This window comes from Cryptomeria japonica, chromosome 6 (genome assembly GCF_030272615.1).
Source record: "Cryptomeria japonica chromosome 6, Sugi_1.0, whole genome shotgun sequence".
Taxonomy (NCBI): Eukaryota; Viridiplantae; Streptophyta; class Pinopsida; order Cupressales; family Cupressaceae; genus Cryptomeria; species Cryptomeria japonica.
The window spans coordinates 350,200,167-350,224,240 of NC_081410.1; the positions used below are offsets into that span (position 1 = coordinate 350,200,167).

General features: G+C 36.2%; 1 protein-coding gene across 1 annotated transcript in view; it reads right to left on the reverse strand.

The window, feature by feature from the left end:
• LOC131876601 (uncharacterized) overlaps window positions 1–20,931 on the reverse strand; it is an 87,348-nt gene extending 66,417 nt beyond the window's left edge. Inside the window, exon 1 of the mRNA XM_059222041.1 lies at window positions 20,822–20,931. Within this exon, the coding sequence (XP_059078024.1) occupies window positions 20,822–20,931 (110 nt within the window). The remainder of the gene's footprint in view (window positions 1–20,821) is intronic.
• Window positions 20,932–24,074: the final 3,143 nt, after the last annotated feature.

The window sequence follows — 24,074 nt, forward strand, 5'->3', positions numbered from 1 at the left end:
CAGGATCAATAGTTAGTTGATGATGTGCTCTACAAAGATGTCGAAGAAGAGGAACAAGATCATGATGATGTAGGAGTTAATGTTCATGAAGATGATGATGATGATATCAATGATGATAATGATGATGATGATGATGATGATGATGATGATGATGATGATGATGATGATGATGATATTGTCTCTATGCTAACTGACAATGCATTATTTAGCAGATGCTTTCAACGAAAATATACCAAGGAAACGCATAACATACTACAAATTCTGGCTTGAACCTTAGTTTTTATCACTCTTGCTTGTATTAAAAGCCAACTCTAATCTACATCTACTTCTAATACAAAAAATAAAAATTGAATATAAAAGGTGAAATAAGGATGTAAAGATGACCCTCAAACCTCATGAAAGTATGATTAGTGCTTGTTCTAAGGAAAAATAGAGTCAAATCATAGTCATAGTGATAAAAAAATAACATTATCAACATTAAAGTTAAATACTAAAGACTTAAGACTTGCTTAAAGTGCTTATATTAAGATTGAATTCATAACCTCCCCACACTCTCTCAGAATCTTTTGCAGTATTCAAGACATAATTTAATTAATTTAGCTTGAAATGAAACCCATTAAAGAATACACATTCCCTATTAGAGAAGATAAATTGCATGTGTTATTAACACAATGATTCATACAATACATTACAAAAGGTATGAGAAAGAATATGAATGTTTCCTTTTATTATTTTTCAAGATAAAACTGATACATTCATGAAAATGTTACAATGGATCACCAAAACTGCAAAAGACTATCTATTGTTATATTAATGTTTTCTCTAATGCATACACATCAAAAGGTTTTTTGGAATCATCCTTGCTTCTTGGCCTTGAATTCCCTTTTATAACACAAGGGAGAAAAACAAGCCTCAAGCCAAAGAAGACACATGTCAAAATTCAAAATTACAAAATTGACCTAAAGCCTAGGTCCTTGATTTTTGCATGCAACCTGCATTGAATGATGGTGGTTGAAAGGCATCATCCTAGGAGCTTGGTGTGTGGTATTGCACAAGACATCCTCATATTTGTACTTCATATCTACTCTTGTGAGGATTAAAAGTGCAATATGGTATGCAATGGCAGATACCTTGGAGATTGGTCTCTTTTAACTGAGCACTCAAATCATTCTCCCAAAATAGATATCCTGCACAAAACTTTCATGGGTAGCAAAAATGGAAGGAAGCGACTAGTCCTCCTCTTCAAGATTCTCTTCTTCCAAGGAGAAATATTTTTTATGCAATGCTTCAATTTCATCAGTTGGCTAAGAAAACCCCTCAAGCTATGTAACTTATTCATAGCTTCCTTTGTTTTGTGGGCGGGCATAACTGTAGCTCCTAAGGAAAATTTATGATTCATTTGTTCAACCTCCATGATTTTATCAACAATATTAAAAAAAGTATCACTTTGATTTGGGTCTCCCTCCAAAGATGTCAAAACTACATTTATTGCTTCTTGAAAGCCTTGCTTCCATTCCTCTAGGCTTTTGATCTGACCCTCATCAGTCAAAATTGTAAGAATATGCCACTTTTGAAGTCCTTGGAAAGAATCAATCATTCCCACTAGTTATTTTATTTCCTCCTTTAATCAATAAATTATAACTCTTCTAGGTTGCCCCTACCATCTGAGGTGGTTGGGCCACATTTTTTACTACCAACATGTCCTCCTTCAATATTTGACTCCTTGGCAGTCACATAGCTCTAATTGGTTGAAAGAATGAATTAAATTCATCAAGTTGACTCAAGAGCTTAGATGTCAAAGAATATGAAGTATGAACTTCATTTAATTTATCAATGATTTTATTTGAAATCCTCAAAATTGAATCTTTCCTAATTTCAAAATAATTGTTTTTAGCCTCATCTTTGATCCTTTGAATTTATTTATTCATTTTTTCAAGCTCCCCAGGTCTAATCCCTCTAGAAGAATTAACTAATAATTTCTTTACTTGTTCCTTTAATGCAATGTTCTCAATAAATAATTCATTATACTTTGCATTCAAAGAAACAAGCATATCCTTTAACTGCACATGCTTTTGCTCTAGATCCTCTACTGCAAGCTGAGAAAACTAGACTGCATGCTTGGAAATTACCACAACCTATGAAGCAGTAGTATCCTCAAGGGCCCTTACAATTAAATCGCCTATTTTTGGCTATACCCCCTGTAAAACGATGGGATTTTGAGTGCTAGGAGCCTTTGACCATACAATAAAAGCCTTTGAGCTTATGTTGACCTTGAAGCCATGTTCTCCAAACTCTCTTCAAAATTGGGATCCTTCTACCACATGATCTGATCTATAAAAAATATTCTTTCAAAATACCACCCCAGGACCAAGAGCATTCCACTATTCATCACCATCTCTCTGCCCTCTCGAGGGGTGCAATTATAGTTATCCTTGTCAAAATTGCTGATTTCTTCATCAGACATACTCTTCAATTTCTCTCTTAGCCAAAATGATTTGAACTTAGGGGTGTTAAAAAAATTATCATCCGTCATTAATTTCTTTGAAGCAACAATCCTTTCATCATCCGCTTCCTCTATAGGGATATTGCTTGGGATGACAACCCCGTCTAGATCTTTAAAGACTTTAGCATTTGCATCATCCTATAATGTATCTCTTGGAGGAGAAGGTGCCGACACAAAACTATAAAAATATTCTTGAACATATACAAAATCAAATATCTTGGCTTTTCCCTTTTCAATCTTCCTGACATGCTCAAAAGCCACCTTCTTATCCTTTTGCACACCTCCTTTAGAGGACTCTGCAGATGCTTCCTTGACTGTCTAAGCCTTGGGAGATGGATCAATTGGCTTTTGTTTATATTCCACTCCTTTATCCCTAGATTCTCTTCATTGTAATTCATCCTTAATTATGTCACCTGCCTGTATTAGCATGAAAGAAATTCTAGCAAAATCATCTCGAAAATGCTAGAAGGAACCTAGAAAATTGGGGTCCTCTTGTTTCCTCTCTCTTTCAAATTTGTTCATGAGGTTCCACTTCTTCCTTCTCTGCTCAACCTCATGAGGAAGGGCATTTCTAATTAAGTCTTCCCTTTCTATGAAAGAATGAAAATACCCTTTCTCTTTCAATTTGTTTACTTAGATATCATTTATACACCCCTTGGGGTCAAAATTCCTAGCATGGGCAACTCTTGATCTGTGATTTTTTACCAAAAAGTTCTGCACCTTTTCTAATGCATCACAACCCACACTAAATTAATTGAATATCGTTACCCTAGGGAGGAGCTTTCCCTTTCTATCCATTTTGATTTTCTCCTTTTCCATCCACATCATTTTCTAAATGATTTTTAGGAAAGCCAACCCTGGGAAGACAAAAATTGGCAGAACATGGGGCCCCTACTCACATCCATAAATTTTGATAATTGTATAATTTCCATAGAAAAATAAATCCCCAAAATTGTGGGTGAATGCACCCTCAGGGTATACCAATCCATCTTCCCTGCAACTCCTTATTCTCAATATCTTAATAATTTCTTCAGGTAGCCTTGGCAATAGTACCCCAAGCCTTGTTAAATTTTTCATCACAAAATGATCAAAGAATACACAATAGTAACCAAATTTGGACCCCTTGTCCCATACCTGAGTCCATCTTTGCACTGGCCATGAGAGACCTTTGTAGGGATCATTGGTCCTTATTCTCAACTCTAGGTCCCAGTATGCACTATTTTGATAAAGAATCAAATGACAAAGCAAAGAATAGTGCATGAATTCTAATTTCACATCTTTATTTTTAGCCTTCATCAGCCCCTCATGAATCCTATCATGAATAACACCTAAAAAATAATACAATTCATTTATTGAATGGTGTTGAATATTAATAGCCATCATCATAAAATCAACAAGCAATTTTATTAGTCCCCAATCAACTCCAAGGACCTCCCCCTATGCATAATAAGTTTTAACAAAGTAAGGCTCAAAACAATCAAACATGAAGGGCTCCCTTTTAGATGGAAAGACATAATTGCGTGAATCCTTGTAGAGTTTCCTCATGAAATGAGGAACAAGGTCTAACCTGTACCTGTCCTTCTTATTTTCATAATCTCTCTTCAAGTTGTCCCTGTTTATGCTTGTGAGGGAAGACTTATCTAGCCCAAAACATTCAATCATGGGCCTGGGAGAGATGTCTAGTAGGAAATAGCCTTCTGTACTCCTAACAGTCTATCTTGGAATATCATATGCAGTTTCCAGTTCCCTTATGAGGATTGGTTCCACAAAAAGCATTCGGAACCACCAATTTGCCTAGATTCAACGTCCAAGGGTTGCACACTGGGATGGCCTTGTCTCTGTTACCATAGAAAGAATGGAAAATATCCCAACCCCTTTCCTTGATTATGGAATCTCTACAACCTACCTCATTGTTAGTGAGAACATTTCTCACATGATCCTGCATTATGGATCCTTCAAACAATTCAAGGAGGTCCTCGTACAGGCTCCTGGTCTGTCTGGTTGGCCTCTTTGCACTCTCCTCCAATTTGTGCTTGACCTCATATTGCAATTCTTCAGTCATCATAGTGGGAGTAAGAGGAGTAGGGGGTGTGATGATGGTTTCTCCTCCTAGGTTGATGACTCTCCCTTGGATTATTTCTTGGAGCGCTTTGCAGGCTTGGGGGTCTTTTCCTTAGTTTAAGAAGCATCGTTGGCTAGCTCTTGAGGGTTTTCTCCTTGCGGGGTTGGGGTTTCCTTAGCAGATGGGTCAATCATAGAAAGGGATGAGGTTTCAGTAGAGGCCACTTCAGCTAAAGCCTTTTTTGTGCTCTTCCTCCTCTTTGGAGTGGGTTTTCTTGGTTTAGGAGCAAGATAAGGCTCATCTAAAGACTCACTGTCAGAAGCAATAGTGGTGGTCTTTCAGACTATTTTTCTCTTTCTCTTTGTGGCCTTCTCCTTTGAAGGGGAGATAACTTGAGCCTCTTCAAATGTTTGTGGGACATTTCTAGGGCTTGGTTGCACAGAGGGGGCATTCACAATTTCTTGCATGGGGGCAACCATACCCACATGTGTAGCCTTCGTAACAGGGAGTAATGAACTTTCTTTGGCAGGGACAGTAGATTTCTTAGTAGGGGAGGCCATTTTTAACACTTGAGACTGAGAAATGGTTTGGAAAGAAAATACAAGAGTAAAACCTAGCAACCCCTAGGGCACACACATAGACATCTCAAAATACCACTGCAATAATTTGATAATGCACTCAAGTAGGGAAAAATCACTTCTGGTTTGTTTTTTACTTAAATTGCTTGGAAGGCATGCTAGAATGCTGGAAATCACTTTTCTTCTCGCTCTAGAATGCTCTGAATTCTCTTTGTATGCAAGGTATGAAAAACTCTATTGAATTGTCATTTTATTACGACACCATTAATTCATTTGTGTTGGATAGAGGTAGTCATTGGCACCAATTTTGAATTTCATCTGTTGATCTTTCAATAGAAGGTCAGGATTTCTCATTGACCTTCCCTAAATAGTGATGTGACATCCTCTTAAAGTCCCCTTTGTCACTTTAGAAATTTATATTCTTTGAAGCTCCTTTGGCCATCTCAGCTATCTCTGCAGGATAATCCTCTATTGTAGGTTTCCCTTGTTTTATTTATCCCGTGATGTCATTTACCCCTTCTTCTATCCTTTGGGGATAAGATTTTATGTGTTTTACCTTGGATGCCTTATCCTGCATTGCTCCTAGCCTTCCACCTACAAGCCCTTTTCCTTTATGTTCCTACCGTCTGTGGGATAAGCCTTTCAACTAGCTTTGTCTTATCGTGCAATACTCCTTTTATCCCCACAGGAACTCATGGGACAAGCTTTCCCTTATTTCCATCTTAGAACTCTTTTCCCATGACCATCTCTAAACAAGAGGAACACATCATGGGATAAGACTTCCTCTTGTTTCCTTTAACACTCGTATCCCATAGTGCACCTTTGAGTCTTACCCATTGATCTTTCATTCACCTTTGTTGTGGATCTCTACTCCTTGTGAGATAATCCCTTTTACCCTTTTCTTAATTATTTTCTTATCCCGCAACTCTTTTCTTCTCCCCATAGGAATGCACGAGATAAGAAAAGCATAGCATCCTTCTTTGTTGACTTGTTCCGCGTTGCTCTATAATGCTATTATGGTAACTTGGAGACCCTATGGGACAAGATTTCCACTTTGTGCCTATGAAAACCCTTATCCCACGGGCCTCTCACAGTGCTCCTGGATCATTGGGGGATATGCCTCTACTGCTTGTTTCTTTTAGCCACTCCTTATCCCATGTTTCTTCTTTGCTCACCTTGCAATTGTTGCAGGATAAGGATTCCTTTGTAATTCTTTCCTTCTTATACCGCGGTACCAGATCATTGATGCAAATGTGTTGTGGGATAAGATGCACTCTTTGGCAACTATCATTTCCTTATCTGGCGAGGTTGAAAATCACATTGAAACACCCAGTGGGATAAGGGACAAGGGGCTCTTTCTTTGTGAATCTTATCCCGCATGATTGAGTCACTTGGGGTCGGCACTTAGGCGATCATTTAGAACATGTGGAAAACCTAATGGGTTAAGTTATCATGCGCAGGGCCTTCCTAGGGAAATAAATGACTCAAAGTGGCATATACCTTACCCATTTATCTTTCATTCACCTTTGTTGTGGATCTCTGCTCCTCGCAGGATAAGCCATTTTACCCTTTTCTTAGTTATTTTATTATCCCTTTTACTCTTTTCTTAGTTAATTTCTTATTTTCCTAGGGAAAAAAATAACTCAAAGTGGCATATACCTTACCTGTTGATCTTTCATTCACCTTTGTTGTGGATCTCTGCTCCCTGCAGGATGAGCTCTTTTACTCTTTTATTAGTTATTTTATTATTCGACGACTCTTTTCTTATCCCCGCGGGAATGCACAGGATAAGAAAAGAATAGAATCCTTCTTTGTTGACTTGTCCCGGGTTGCCTTGTAATGCTATTATGGTAACTTGGAGACCTTATGAGATAAGATGCACTCTTTGGAAACTATCATTTTCTTATTCTGCGAGGTTGAAAATCGCATTGAAACACCCAGTGGGATAAGGGACATGGGGTACTTTATTTGTAAATCTTATCCCGCGTAACTGAGTCACTTGGGGTTGACACTTTGGTGATCATTTAGAACACGTGGAAAACCTTATGGGTCAAGTTATCATGTGCATGGCCTTCCTAGGGAAATAAATGACTCAAGACCTAGGGTTTTAACAATACTTAGGTGTATTTTGCATATTAAAAAAACTTTTACGAATGGTAATTCCTAATGCAAGGGGCATGTAATCAAATGATAAAGGACCCTTTCAATCATCACTTAAGATACAAGAACCCGCTACCATAAGTCAACAACAAGAAATAACATAGCCTGAGAGAACTAAAAGAAGAACCTAATACATAGAACCCTCATGAACCCTAAAACCCTAACTCTCAGACAACAAGCACTGCATAAAACTAAATTTTTACCATATCCAACACACTGTATTTACTATTTCTGGTATTTATCTCAAAGTGGCATATACCTTTGGGATAAAATATAATATTGTTTAAATTACTTGTTTTCTTCTACTTTCCCGATTATCCTTTTACTTCTTGTATTGAGTTAAAGAAAACTTTTGTAGCTTCAACCTTTCACTTATACCAAATATAAAATCTTGGTGATGATTGACATGCTAGGGGTATTAGGTATTGTTACTAGATTTTGGGGTATCAATAGTAGGATAGAAAAATGAGGATGATACCCCCTCTAGAGGGTACTCAAGAAAAAAATAACAACATCAAGCACCAATTTGGAGAACTTATTGGTGAGTAGGTACACCCACCTAGGTTTTGCAGAGCCGAAAGTGAGGGAGCTAGCAACCTTTAAAGGTTCACTCTATTAGTTGGCTAAATCAATTGGAGAGTATCTAATTGAATGAATCCTAATTGAAGCAGATCCCTAGGAATTTTTTCTATTCTTTTCAAAAGAATTGAATGAATCCTAATTCAAGAAGATCCCTAATGCATATAATTAACTTAATGTATCTAAAATTAACTCATCTAAGATGAATGGATGAATCTAAGCTAGAGAGAGAGAGATAGGAAAAGAGAGAGGGAGAGAGGGAGAGAGGGAAGGAGAGAGAGACTTGAGAGAGAAAGAGAGTAATAGGTGTATGTTGGAAATGTGGTATCAGCCTACAAGATGACAAAACATCTCAAGCATACACATGAAACATTGCATTAGAGGTTAGAAATCAACAAAACAAGTTAGTGAATCTAAAACTCTCAAAATTGTTCCATGCTTGTCTATCTCTAAAGATCATAAAGATTCAAGGTGGCCCTCACTTGGAAGAGAACTTGATCTCTTGGATGACAACCTAGAGAACGAGATTTAGAGGATTTTAGGATCAAAATGGATGCAACTATGATCCTAATGAATGATTTAGATATGAAACTAGATGATATGGTGCAAGATATTTATATGAAGATAAAACTAACATGAAAATGGTAATAAAATGATATTAAGATAGTATGGAAATGAAGCTAACATGATATTACTAACATGATATGCAAAACATGACCAATCTAAGCTATGATGCTACTAAATGATCTAAAAATGCTCTTATCAAAGAGAGACTAACAAAGCTTGATGAAATGATACTATAAATTAGATGCACATAAGACTTGGATATTTGAAGAAGGAATGGGCTCTATTTATAGGGAAAATAGAGAAATGGATGCTTGAGATTGAATAATCTCAATAAGGGCTAGGATTGAAAGTGATAAATACATGCGAGGGATTCAATTCAATCCCAAGTTGACAAATGTCACCTTGAGAGGGATTGAGAGGAGAGGCAAGAGGAATTAAATTCTTGAGGAGACATGGTGGCTACCTTAGGAGGTAAGATTATGGTTAGGTTAGTGAATAACCAATGGATAAAGTCTTTACCCAAAGGATAAACTCTTGTGCAAGGGTTAATAAGATAACTAGGGTCAAAGCCATGAGTGCTTGATGAGACCCTTAGGTTAGATGAATGTTAATTTAGAGAGAAAGTATCTAACCATGTGGGAAGGTTGATTTAACCATTAATGGTTAGGAAGACTTTAGGGACAAATTTGTAAGAGTCCTTCCAAATTTGGGGAACTCAACAAGTTAGCTTGTTGAAGAAATAAGGTCTTAAATGCATTTAGAAGACTTTCTTCCAAATTTAAGAAGTGACCTCCTCAAATTTAGGGAAAGGACATGATGAGGATATTAGACATGATTAGGATGGGATTAGGAGGTTTAGAAGATTCTAGAAGGCTCTAGAAGAGGTTTAGGAGGAAAGTGGGAGATGTAGGATTTTGCAAGTGGGTGAGGGAAAATAGGATTTAATTAAAATAAAATTAATTTATTTCAATTGTTGGTTGCAACTTATATTTGATAGATTTAAATAAAAACTGATTTATTTAAATGTGAATTTTTGAATTTTTGCAAGTGGGGGGATTTAATTAAATGTAAATTTAATTAAAATGGCTAGAAGGGGGATTTAATTAAATGGCTTGAAGGGGGATTTAACTAAATGTAAATTTAATAAATTGGCTTAGATAGAAGAAGGGGAAAATTAATCAAATATTTAATTTGATTAATAGGATAATTAGAAGAATAGGGATATTAAATAAACCTTAATTTAATTAATTGAAAGAATTAGGGATAATTAAATGAATAAAATTCACTTAATTCATTGTGCAACTTTTAGGTGTCTACAATAGGAAAATAGAGAGAGATGTGAAAGATAAAGAGAAAGGGAGGATAAGGAAAGAATGGAAAAAATGGGATGGAGACATCTAAAGAGAGAGAGAGAGAGAGAGAGAGAGAGAGAGAGAGAGAGAGAGAGAGAGAGAGAGAGAGAGAGAGAGAGAGAGAGAGAGAGAGAGAGAGAGAGAATATTAATAATAACTACAAGTCATCCACAAGTTAGTTTATCAATTACAATGTCTAGTCAACTAGGTCCTAAAAGCCACATGTTACTCTAAGGGTGGGGAAATAAACTGCATGTCACACAACCCACATTATACTTGGTCCAATGAACATCCACACACTTTGTCTAGATAGTGCATAGCGCAATACTCTAGCACATTTATTTGGAACACCTTGGAACAAACTACACACTAGTCATAGTGAGCATAATGTCAACCTTAACTTTCCTTCTTAATCACCCCCTATAAAATTTGAATAGATTTGTCTTTATGTTTAGCCTTACTTATTTTTCAAACTAAAAGCCTCAAAACAACATAGTGATGTAGAACATGGTACACAATATTTCATCAATGTACTAATAGGTTGTGAGCAATAGACCTTTGAAAAATATCATAAATAATTTTCAATATATAAATGTTTAATATCCCATAGGTCAATTTTAATTTTTACATATAATTATAATATCCCATATAATATCCCATTTAATTATAATTACCCATATAATATCTCATTTAATTATGTAATTGAAATATAGCATTTACATATAATTATAATATCCCATAGGTCTATTTGAATTTAAAATTACTCTGCAAAGCAAAAGACTTCGAAAAACATAATTCCTGCTAGGTAAAGCAAAAGACTTAAAAAAACTTCATTCCTATAAGGCAAAGCAGGAGAGGATTAGATTCACAGACGGTGGTGAATGAAGAGTTCATTCACTCCGAGGAGGAGGAAATTAGTTTATAGGTGAGCAATCACTTAGCTTCATCTTATGTGCATTTCAAATATAATAAGAATTATTTGTTTCCCTTTTCAATGATCTTCTAGGGTTTTTAAGGGACTTGTTCTTGGTATTGCAAGGGTTTGTATGCTTTATGAAGGCTTTGAAGGATGTTCTTTGAATGTTGGGGTTGTGCCGAGTACTTCTTTTGTATATGAATAGTAAATTGAATGTTAGAGGAAGACATCATATGTGATGTGCGAGGCGATGAACACGTCTTGTCACTAGGAACCTTAAGCGTACTAGAAGATCAAAACTCAGACATGTATTGCAATTACATAATTTTTTTAATTTATTATTAAGTACTATCAAAAGGGAATAGCTCCCTTACATCCCATATGTATGCTACATAGTAGCAAAAACAAAAAAAACTATTCTAAATAATAGAAAATTGCAGCGAGGCTTTCACCAATGTCCACCACATACACAACAAAGGCCGTACTAAGCCAATTATCATTTGAGTTCAGGAATCTCCTGAAGGGCCCCAAGTCATGGTTTTAGACACCCATCTAGAACACCTCCCAAGCCTCTGCCATAAAATTATTCTTCCTTTCTCGCACAACCCTGGCCTCCCAAGCATCTTCATCCTCTGAATCAGACTCTTCCTCCAGTGGATCTAGTATGTAATATTCCAAATTGAAGTACACATCCAAAACACTAGTCTAGCCACCTGAATCCAAGTCGAGAATAGCACTTGCTATCACCTACCCATCGACCAATCTTACAAAGCCATCAATCATCTATATTCATGCCTCCTTGGAATCAAGGATGTCAACCATTGGGCACAAAATTGCCTCATAGAAGAAACCATCACACTAGTGCCTGTCTCCGCCCAAAATATCCCTAGATAGATGCCACGATGCATCCCAAGCGAGCTCATCGTAGTAAAAATGTCTCTTGTATTGCATTTGAAATGTCTCCTCTGCACATAGGCAGCTCAACCCCAAGTGATGGACCATTTTCCCTTAGTTCTCCTCCTACATTCATTTCTTGATCTACCTTCCTATTTAACCTCAACCTTATGATTTCCTATCCTTATCGAACATCGAGCTCTATCTAAAAGAGAAAGAAATTTGATATCCCATGAAAACCAAATCCATCTTTGGATTTGAAGTGTCCTAATCTCTTGCCACCTTCTCCCAATGTCCCTTCATTCACGATAATCAAAGCCTTATTTTCATTTATCATGATCACCTCTGTCACTCCGGATCCAAATTTGTGGTTTGGAATCTAGATCAGTACCCTCCCTTAGTCATACCTATCCAATGCCTTCTTTTTTCTACCTCCATGAGGCTTCATAGTCGTCCACTAGAATTTGTTCCAAATCCTCACTCGGGATTGCCTTAAAAACCTACCCATCCTTTGTCCTTAAATTTATTCCCATATTTTTCATGTAATCTGCAACCATGTTTACCTCCCTGAAAACATGTCTGACCTCGTAGGTGGGAACTTTATTTAGAGCAACCATAATGTCCCTTAGAATCCTCTATATTTTCTAGTTTGGTGTGGCACCATTCTTAATAGTGTTGATAAGTATCTATGCATCACCTTCTATCAGTATAGAGTTCAAACCCTTCTCTACACATTGTTTGAGTCCTCTAGCAATATAGTCGCTATAGATGATGCTAGGCAAAGGTATATACGGGCCTATAAGATTGCTACAAAGAAAGGGTCAAGTGTTGAAACAAACAAAGCCAATACAAACTTTATTAGTGCTTGCTAGAATAAATGAATCGGCTCTACCAAAGCTCTTATGGATCAAACACATTAAATTTGTAAAACAAAACTGTTGGATTTGATTATAAAATATCCCATTTATAATTATAATATCCCATATAATATCCCATTTACATATGTCTATGAAATTGAAATATCCCATATATATTATAAAATGCACATAAGATGAAGCTAAGTGATTGCTCACCTATAAATTGATTTCCTCCTCCTGCGCACATGAATGAAGTCTTCATTCACCATTGTCTCTAACCCTGCGAATCTCCTCTCCTATGTGCATCAATGGTCTTCTGCTTTGCCTTGCGGGAATGAAATTTTTTGAAGTCTTTTTCTTTGCCGATTAATTTGAAATTGAAATTGACCTATGGGATATTATAATTATATGTAAATGGGATATTTCAATTACATAATCAGATGGGATATTAAATGGGATATTATATGGGATATTATAATTATATGTAAAAATTAAAATTGACCTATGGGATATTAACCATTTTTATATGAAATTATAAGTAAACATTGCCAAGGTACGGAATATTATATGGGATATTATATATTTCTATATGTAATTATATGTAAAAATCAAAATTGACCTATGGGATATTAAAATTTTCTATATGTAATTGGAGAACTTGTGATCCAAATGAACATTACCAAGCTATGTTGAGTATATGTTTTGCAGTATTTGACCAATATAAGCAATGTATGAAAAATGTGGTAACATAGACAAGGAGTGAACTATCAGAAAAAATGCCTTAAAAAAATGCGGTCTCATGGTGATGGAATGTAATGATGGTGATAGAATGCCATGACAATCAAATTACTATAGATTGTCATGGCAATCCATCACCATGAGAACACATATCTTTGAGACATTTTTTCAAACAGTTCGCTACCTTATCTATGCAAGGTAGTGAACCATTTAATTGACCTTCATATAAGATGTAAGCTAACATAAGATAAATGAATTACATATGCAGGAACTTGAACCCCTTTGACGAGGATCCTGCACATTCTACATAAAGGAAAGGCGACGATTATTCTCATGGATCGGAAGGTATAAGTCAATACACCCTATAGAAACCATTTATTATTTGCTTGCTTTCTCTTTACACCCATCGTGGAGTGGTTTAATAATAAGCCAGGTTTTAGCAACTATATTTTGTCAAAACTTTGATTTTTTTCTCACCTAAACCACCTTGACATCCACATGGTATAGCTCATTCCACTTTGTCGCCCCTCCTATATGCTTTAAGTGACAAGGAAGACTATTTTTTTGAGTTTTTGAAACTCCAAAATTACCAGGAAAACAAACTTGCTTAGTTTTTGAAACCTCCACATTAGCAGCAACTCTAATACAATTATCAGCACTTGAGGCCCCGGTTGGCCTCATTCAAATTTAAATCTCAACATCAACTTTAGGGCTGACTTCTTCATCAACATTACCCTTAATGATGAATTTGGGGGAAAAGCATGAGCCATTCTTATCAATCCATGCAATGGACCTTTGACAACACACCCTCAAATCTATTTGAAACATTTGCAAAAAATCAACAAGATATGGTGAACCATCTATTACAACTTCTTGTCATCTCTCTCCATGGAATCCTAAAATTTATTTCCTCTCACAATAACAATCAACCCTCTCCCAACTATCTCTCTCATTTGATGGAGTGCATGTACCATCAAATAGGTATTTGTCAGATGTATCTTCCTCGAGTGAGGGAAATTCAGGAAGAGAAGAGGAAAGCGAGATGTAAAGTAGGTCTAAAAGAGGGAGATCAGCTAGAGTTCAAAAGATTAGAAGAAAATTCCATAAATGCATGAAATTGTTTCTTGCTCAAGGGGGGTCATGTTCTTATGATGACGAGAGAATAGGTGACATTGAGGTGCCCTTGAGGTACAAACATATATAGAAAAATGGGTATCCAAGGAACTTCCTCCAATAAATACTGATTTTTTTGTTAAACAAGATGATATATTGCATAGCACCATTGCCATTACATGGTTTGGTCCTATTTTCCATGGACGGAATAAAGGTCTATTACAACAAAGTTGCTGAATTGATGCAGTATGTTGGACCCTGTTACAATTACAAAAATTGGATGCAGCTGGTTTGATATACATGAAGTATGCGTAGGTATGCACTATCAGAAAATTATATACAACTAAAAGATAATGATCAAAGTAAAAGAGTGCCTATGTACATTGATGAAAGGCCAAAAGCAACAAGGGATATCACAGGTTTTATAAATAGTACACGACCTGGGTCAACTTATAGGCAATCCAATTGCATATTCGAGGCACATGAGAGAAACCGTGTATTCATATGTTCGATAAAATCAATAAGTGTAGGGGAAGAGATACTAATTGATTACAATTTGGATCACATAGATACAAACAAAGTTACTATTGTGGGGGTGGTGCGTACTTATATATACTATTTAAACCAACCTCCAATTAATGACTCCAATATACCATTTTATTATTATTTTTTTTGTTAAGTCTATTGGTTTCATTTCGGTAATGTTTTTTTATATTTAATTTTTGTCATAGTGCGACATTGATCTGACACATAGCACAGATCAGGATGTAGTTCCAGGAACTTCTACCGAGTAGGTAAACCTCATTGTAATTGTACAAATTAGATACAAGCAAAATATTATATTATTATGTTCTTTTATTTAGGGTTTTGGATTAATTTTGATAATGTTACTAATATTCTTTTGACAAGTGAATGTTTAAAGAAAGGCACCTGCAGTAGCTAAGAACATCGATACAGAGGTGGACTCACTATTATGTGATGATGACATCTCATATTCTACAAACCCTGCTGAAATGATAAGAAAGATGCAAAAAAATATATAAAGAAATTCTTAAATTGTTATTCATAGTCCTCAAAATTATGAGATACAAGAGATGGTGAAACAACTGATAGAGAGAGCACAAAACTTGCAAGTAAGCAGTCATGAAGTTTTTAATTAGAACATAAGTTCATTCATGGTTTATATTTTATACTCTTTTATGTCATGAACTAAAATATGTACATGTTTTTATAGGAATTTTTGCGTCCACATGAAGCTGTCAGCCATGATCAGGGTACTCCAGGTAGTTCAGGTGATGACCATGTTCTGTGCATACACCAACTCATATTTTTACATGTTCTTGTCCTTCCATTAATGTGTTATTGCTCTTATATTTAATGTATTAATCTTTAGGTGTTGTCCATGTTCCCATGCATTAACCACCTCATCCGACCCCATCATCGACACCTATATTTCTGGCTGCAATGTCAGCAACACGCAACATGCAACATGCAATCATCGAGTACTACACCAACCTGTCCAACAGGACATGCACCTAGGGATACATAGGCCACTAGTGGTGATATTTTAGCAACATTTCTTAGATCTTCCCGTATTACTAGTACAGGAATGTTGCCAGTCACATTTGTGGTGATCGATGATCTTGTTCCCATAAAATTAGAGAAGGTTTCAGGTACTTTAAAATAATTATTATATATAGTCCAATTGTAATTTACTTATTGATCACTTGTTTTGGACTAATGATCTCATGATTTTTTTATAGGAAATGATGTTTTTTATAAACATCTAAATGATATTACATTGGAGATCTTCGGGCCCACCATACTTACATGGTGGAATGCCCAAAATTAGCAATTAAAAGATGAACTCATAAACCATTTGGCTATGTTGTTCAGAAATGACACATTCAACAAAACCAAGGTCTGTCAGAAAGCTGGGACATATCTAAAGTATGTGAAGGACCAATATAGGACACATTTAGAGAAGAATAGAAAGTACAAGCACCCCCCCATGATTCCAGAGAGGGAGTGGAAAGACCCAGTTTTGGATGGAAAGGAGAAAGATGAAAAGAGAAAAGGACATACATCACCAGGTGAAGGAAGGTATGCAATACTATTAACAATGTAATTATGTAATTACTCTTTATATTTACATAATCTAACATATTTAAAACTTTTCATAGGCTGCCCGACACATTGAAGGCACCTAAGGAAAGACTAGAAAAGCATGGGCAACAAAAACTTGGCTTTGGTGGTTATATGAAAGTTTCCACATGAATTGTAAGTATCAATAAATGAAATATCACATCGAAATAATAAATTGAATTTTTTTTTAATAAAAAAATAGAAGCAAAATTCATGATATTAAGCAAAAATGAAGGGCTTTGAATTCAATAGAGCGCCCATAGAAGAGGACATGAAAATTGCCTTCTGGCAAGGCTATGGCATTGTGGCTGAACGCCTAAGTGAATTGAGTGGGAAAACACAAGATTCTCATGCATCCGTCACATAGGTAAATAAGCTAAACAAAAATTATTTAAAATTGAATACTTGAGCAATAATTTGTTCGATGTTAATTTCCAACATAAAGTGACTATATTTGTTTTAAATAAGCAAGCAATGATAAAAATGCACATGACATTGGAAAACAACCTGCTAAGGGTGGAACACAACCTGCACATGATGAAGGTTGTGGTGTGCATCCCTATACTGGAGGTATTCATGTGCTATACAATTTTTTTAATGTAATTATTAATATAATTAAACATCTTTAATTGAAATTGGTGTAGTAATTAATGTGACCTTTTTTGTTTTTATTTTAGAGCATGTAGACTATGGTGAACAAGTGGAGCATGATCAGGGTGGATAACATCAAGAACATGATGTGTCCCCATCAGGTAAAGAGGACCACTATGTTAGTCCCAACCAGTGCTGAGAGGGGAGGGGTGAATCAGCACTTGATCAAATCTTAACAATTAAAACTTTTAATTCTAATATGCATTTATTTAATATTCATCAATATACTTAATCACTGAAGTAGAATATGCATGCATGAAAAGTTGATAGTGACACCAAGATTTATCTCATGGAAACCCAAATGGGAGAAAACCACAGTGTGAGTAGGAACTCACAAAATTTGTACTCTTCTAGAGTACGCCCATTGAGGAGCCATCCTGTTAGGAGATCACAAAGACACTATTAGGTGCCACCTAGTTAAGGGATTTTGTTTAAGGCTAGTTAGTGCCTTTACCCTGTTAAAGGTATCTTGATTAAAATAATTAAGAACATCCATTAAGATGTCACCCGTTTAAGGGATTTTATAAAAGGAACCTGTTAAAGTCCACCCGGTTAAGGGATTTAAGTTGAAATGGTTAGAAAGAAACAAATGGATGATTTGTTGAATTAGCTACTAATAGCATGATCAGATCACAATGAGAATCACATTGTATCCACACTGGTTGTGTCTGCTCTACACAATACTGATTTTCTTCTTACACCTTCGGCTCTACACTCAGTCGGTCCTCTATCCCTCGGCTCTACACTCTGCCAGTCCTCTGACCTTTGGCTCTGCACTTTTTTGGTCCTCTGACCTTCGACTTTGCACTCAGTTGGTCTACCTCAAAAACCCTCTACTCTGCTAAATCCTTTTAGCACTTCCTCTCTCTCTTCTCTTCACTTTGGATCGCCTTCTACAAAATCTGCCTTTTGCAAATTTTACGATCAAGAATTTCTGAATGAACTCAAGAATTCTTTATACATTTTTTGCCGTCACCTTTGGGTGTTACCTCATTCAAAGAAATCATAGATTTTGGAAGATTTCAAATTCAAAATCTCCACTCTTTCTCTTTGCACCCTGCAACAATTCTGCCAAGTGTTCAACGAATTTTGCAACTGCATCTCCCAAAAATAGTAACTTTTGGGTCAAGTTCAGTCATTTAAGTGCAAACTAGAAAATTCCTAGGTAATCATGGCTTGACTGCATGATAAATGAAGTTGACCTTACCAACTTGTGATTTGGTGTAGACATAGGTTCACCAACTCACCTTTTGCCACCGTAACTGAATAACCTATCACCGCTCTAGGATTTATGGTGATTACATATCTTCCTTATGTCATACTGGTGTACCGATATACCACTGCACTTCTATATTACCAGTTCATCCTTAGTTACCAATTTGTTGTGCTAGCATCAAGTATCTTTCCCTATTTGCCAATGAGGTTCTAGTTTTCATACAACCTCAAGTCTTCTTGCTTAAGTCATCTTTTGTGACTTCATCATTATCAGAATAGTTGATTTTCTTGAATGATAGACCGGTTGGCTTAGTCTATCTTCCCTTGAGCTGATTGAACTTTTGGTCATGTATTTCCAATGTTGTTTCCTTGTGTTTGCAAGTCATCACCTTAGCTTATTTAAATACACCACTCTACTAATACCATTTCATCAGTCAATTTTAGACATCAATGAAAAATCTTAGCTCATATATCAGTTCTTTGGATTGACTAGTTTTGTCAATGCCAACAATTGCCCTCTTTGGCATTGATGGCAACACTTAAGAATCTGTATTATCAGTTGCATATTCTTCCTTCATTTCTGTACTAGTCATTACTTCTTCCCTGAGTAGTGAATATCTCCCCCTAACACTAGTAATACTCTGATACAACAACTTCATCTCAATCACTACTTACCAATGCTCAAACACTATAATCATATCTCCCCCTTTAACAACAATGCCAAAGATTCATTTTGGTACACTTACAAGACTACTCTCCCTAACCAGAGTAGTCCACACTTATCAATCTAGTCTTAAAAGATTTTTTTTTGAAATCATACCAGATTGATATAGATCCCCTTTTGCTTACTTTACTGCAGGTAGGGGCATAACCCCCAACATACCTCTGAGATATTCAAAGGTGTCCTTTTTTCATTGGCTTGGTGAAGATATTAGCCACCTGTCCTTTTGTTGGTATATACTCCAACATCACTTCCTTTTCTTCAACTTGTTCCCTTAGATAGTGATATTTGATAGCTATATGCTTCATTTTGGAATGTGTCACCAGGTTCTTGGATATGTCAATGGCACTGGTGTTGTCACAATGAATCACTACCAATCCAATCACCTTTTCTTGGACACCTTCCAACAGTTGCTTGATCCAAACAATCTGTGTGCAGTTGATTGCAATAGCTACATACTCAGTCTCAGCTGTGGATTGAGATATGCAATTTTGTTTCTTGCTTTTCCAAGATACAATCCTATCTCCAAGAAAGAATGCACCTCCACTAGTGCTCTTTTTGTCATCATTGTTCCCTGCCCAATTTGAATCAGTGAAGACACTTAAGCTGAAGTCTCCCTTATGTGGATACTAGAGATCATACTCATCAGTCCCCTTGAGGTATCTAAATATTCTCTTGACTACCACCATGTGAGTCTCTTTCAAATTTGTAGAAAATCTGGCAACCAAGCCAACAACTTGTGCTATGTTTGGTCTACTATGTACTACATACTTCAACTTACCAATCATGGACTAGTAAAGTGTCTCATTCACTTCTTCAACCTCATCATATTTAGAGAGCTTGCAACTTGTAACCATTGGAGTTCCAACAGGTTTGCAATCTTCCATTCCAAAAGTTTTCATAATTTCCCTTATGTACTTAGTCTGATTGATGAAGATGTCATTCTTTAGCTATGAGACTTGCAGGACAATAAAAAACTTTATCTCGCTAATCATGGACATCTCAAATTATTACTTCATTTGTTCTGCAAAGCTTCTGCTAATCTCACCATCTCCTCCAAAGATGATGTCATCTACAAAGATCTCAGCAATTAGATGTTTTCCTTCAGCTCCACTCTTCAGATATAGGTTACTATTATCATTGGTTCTTTTGAACCCTACGCTTAGTAGATATGAGTGCAACCTCTCATACCAAACTCTTGGTGCTTGTTTCAGCCCATATAGAGCCTTTTGCAACCTGCACACCATATTTCTTCCATCTTCAGATGCAAACCATTCTGGTTGCTCTATGTATACTTCTTCCTTTAATACACCATTTAAGAATGCCGTTTTGACATCCATTTGATAAAATTTAAAAAATTTGTAAGCAACATAGGCCAACAATATTCTGACCCCTTCCATCCTGGCCACTGGTGCAAAGGTTTCTCCATAGTCCAAACCTTCTTCCTAAGCATAGCTCTTGCATACTAATCTTACTTTGTTTCTTATCACTTTACCAATTTCATTCATTTTGTTTCTGAACACCCATTTAGTGCCTATCACATTTTTGTTTTCCAGTCTGGGCACTAGGGTCCATGTTTCATTTTTCTCAATTTGCTCCAGTTCTTCTTCCATGGATTTGACCTAGTCATCATCTTTTAGAGCCTCCTTTTCTATTTTAGGCTCAATTATGGAGAGAATAAAGCCATTCTCTCTTTCTCTTCTTCTGGTTAGAACTCCCATATCTTTATCACCGATGATATATTCTGCAGAGTGATTGTTTCTGACATACTTAGCCAATACTAGTTCACTTATTGGAGCTTCTACTACCAGTTGTTCAGGTTCTACTTCACAAGCCTCTTCATTTGCCACTTCAACAAGACCTTCTTCAGTAGGTTCCATTGATACATTGTACTTGAATCCTTTATAGTCCTCTGGTCCACTTTTGTTGTCCTGTTCATTTTTCTCAGAGTACTCATCTACTCTGACATTTGCACTTTCCACAATCTTGTCGGTCCTTTTGTTCAAACACTGGAATGCCTTAATTTTTGTGGAGTAACCTAAGAAAGTTCCTTCATCACTCTTGGGATCAAATTTTCCAGTGTACTCATCCCTCTTGATATAGCACCTTCTTCCAAATACTTTGAAATAACAAACATTAGGTGAGTATCTGCACCATAATTCATAGGGAGTTTTATTTGTCCCTTTCTTTACCTATATCCGGTTCAAGGTGTATACATCAGTGCTTATTGTTTTTCTCCAGAAAATATATGGAATGTTCTTCTATATGATCAGATTCCTTGAACAATCAATAAGAATTTTGTTTCTTCATTCAGCAACCCATTCTACTGAGGGGTTCTAAGTGCAGACATTTGTCATAATCCCATGTTCCTCATAGTAATTCATGAACTCTTGAGAGATGAACTCTCCTCCTCTATCTGATGTCAAACACTTCAGGTTCTTAATGGTTCCTCTCTCTATTCGAGCCTTAAAAACTTTAAACATGTGAAAGGCTTCAGATTTTTCCTTCAAGAATACATCCCACATCATTCTTGAGAAATCATCCACAAACAACATAAAATACTGATCTCCATAGAAACTCTTGGTTCTCATAGGACCGGATAGGTCTGTATGAACTAAGTCCAGCACATTTTTAGATGAAAAGGATTTGCTGCTGAAACTAGACCCGAACAACTTTCCTAGTTGACATTCTTTGCACATAGCATTTTCAGGTTTCACTATATTAGGCATACCTCTGATAGACTTTGTCTTATTGACTTTTGCTATGCTATCAAAGTTAACATGACACAGTTTTTTGTGCCACAACCAACTGTCTTCTACCTTAGCCATTAGACAACTACCTATGGTGGTGTCTAGGTGAAATAGATTACCTCTTGACTATTTACCGGTAACAATTAGACTTCTCGATTTATAATTTATTTTGCATATTCCTTCATTGAATTGTAACTGGTAATCCTTATTGTTAAGTTGTGAAACACATAAAAAACTATACTTTAGCCCTTCTACCTAATAGACATCATCACAATTTGTTTTATCATTCAAGGCTATAGATCCCTTACCTTTTACTGCACAAGGAACATAATTTCTGAATCTCACAGTTCCTCCATTGCAATCCTCCATGCTGAGGAATTTGTTTCTATCACCGGTCATGTGGTGAGTGCAACCAATATAAATCACCCATTCTCCAAAATGGTTTGTACTAGAAATCAATGCCATATCTCCTATCTCTGTGCTATCCTCCTTGAATACCACAAATGCAATTCCATATCCATCAGATCCTTCTGATTCTTCATAAGTGACTCCTTCTTATGCAAGATAACACTCCTTCTTTATCTTTTCCTTGTAGCTTCTGAAATTATCCTTCCTATCTCTATCATTGTCAGGACATCTTGAAGCAATATGACCTATCTTATTACAACAGAAGCATTTTAAGGGTAATTTACCTTTATACTTTCCTCTTCCTCTTGGTAATCTTCTTGCCAATAGAGCTTCAATTTCATCTTGCTCCTATTCCTCAGATAATAGGTTGTCACTTTCATGGGAATGATGAATTCTTTTAGTAGAACTACTTCTGGGTTCTTTCCTTCTCCTTGTTGGTGCATGCATTATGGAGGCTTTGAAGGCAACATCAATGTTTGGTACATTATTTTCATAATTGCTCAGTTCAAAAGTAGTCAACTTACCGATCAGTGAGTCAAGAGATACATTAACTGTTCCCAAGGATCTGAGTTCTTGGATAGTAGAGACCCTTATGACATATTGTGGTAGCAAGGTTCTCAGAATTTTGCTAACCACATCCTCCTCCTCGAGCTTTCCTCAAACACTTTTAATGGAGTTTACTACATCCTTTATTCTCTTGCTATACTACTCTAAGTTTTCTCCTTCCTACATCCTCATCTCATCATAATTTCCTCTCAGGCTGTCTACTTTAGCCTTTTGAACATGAGTATCTCTCCAATAGACTGTCTTCAGCTTATTCCATATATGAAAAAGTTGTTTTCAAATATTGAACCTTAGCAAATTTATTATCAGAAAGAGTGCTGACAACCAGATCCATAGCAACAGTATTATCTTGCCTTTCCTTGATCTGATTTGGAGTGAGAGTCCCTAAAGGTTCAATGTAGAAAAAGCTAAATTCACAGTCACTTCAACTAAACATTAGTTCCCGCGAAGAAATTAAAATCTTGAATTGAAGGTGTCACATCTGCAATTAAGTTCAAACACTTGAGTGACCGTTGCAAGCATAGAGACATTAACTATTGTGTCTGATACAAGTTGTTCGCAAAATTACAGCTAAATTGATCGAATTTTCATGAAAACCAGATAATTGCCAAGATCCAGAAAGTTGCAGGGAGTTAGCTAAGGCTCAAAAGGAATAGTTCAAACAGACAGAAGAGTTTAACAGTTCTCCAAGTAAGTGTGATATCCCGCATTGATTAAAGTTTTGGAATCCTCATCTTCTTCTAAAAAGAGTAGGACAAGAAAAGAATTAAACCTTGAGGAAAAACCCAAATGACAAAAGAAAGAGGGTAGAACTTTAGTTCAGGATTTGTTGGATCAATGTCCAACTTCCAGTGTAAGGTCCAAGAAAATAAAAAATGAAGAGGAAAGGTTAGAAGATAGATTTGAACATCTAGGAGACATATGGACTGAGATCAGAGGACATGAGTTGTTTTTATTTGGTTACAAGAGAAGGGAGGCTCCTGAGCCCATAAGTAACCTGTGGAAGAGAAACTTAGGGAAACTGGTAGTTCCGAATGTATTTGTAGATGTTGAATTAATGAAAGCCCTAGCAGATTCCTATAATCTAGAAACCAAGACCATATATGATTACCAAGGAAATCCTATGGTGGCAATCAACAAACAGACAATTGATATGGTGTTTGATTTAGATTGGGATGTAGAGGAGAAGATTGACATACAGAAATTGTCACAAGAGTTTTTCAATTTAGAAGACATCTATAGGAAATGGAGATTACCCATTCACCGGCCAAAGGTCAGAGGATCCATAATTCATTTCACTA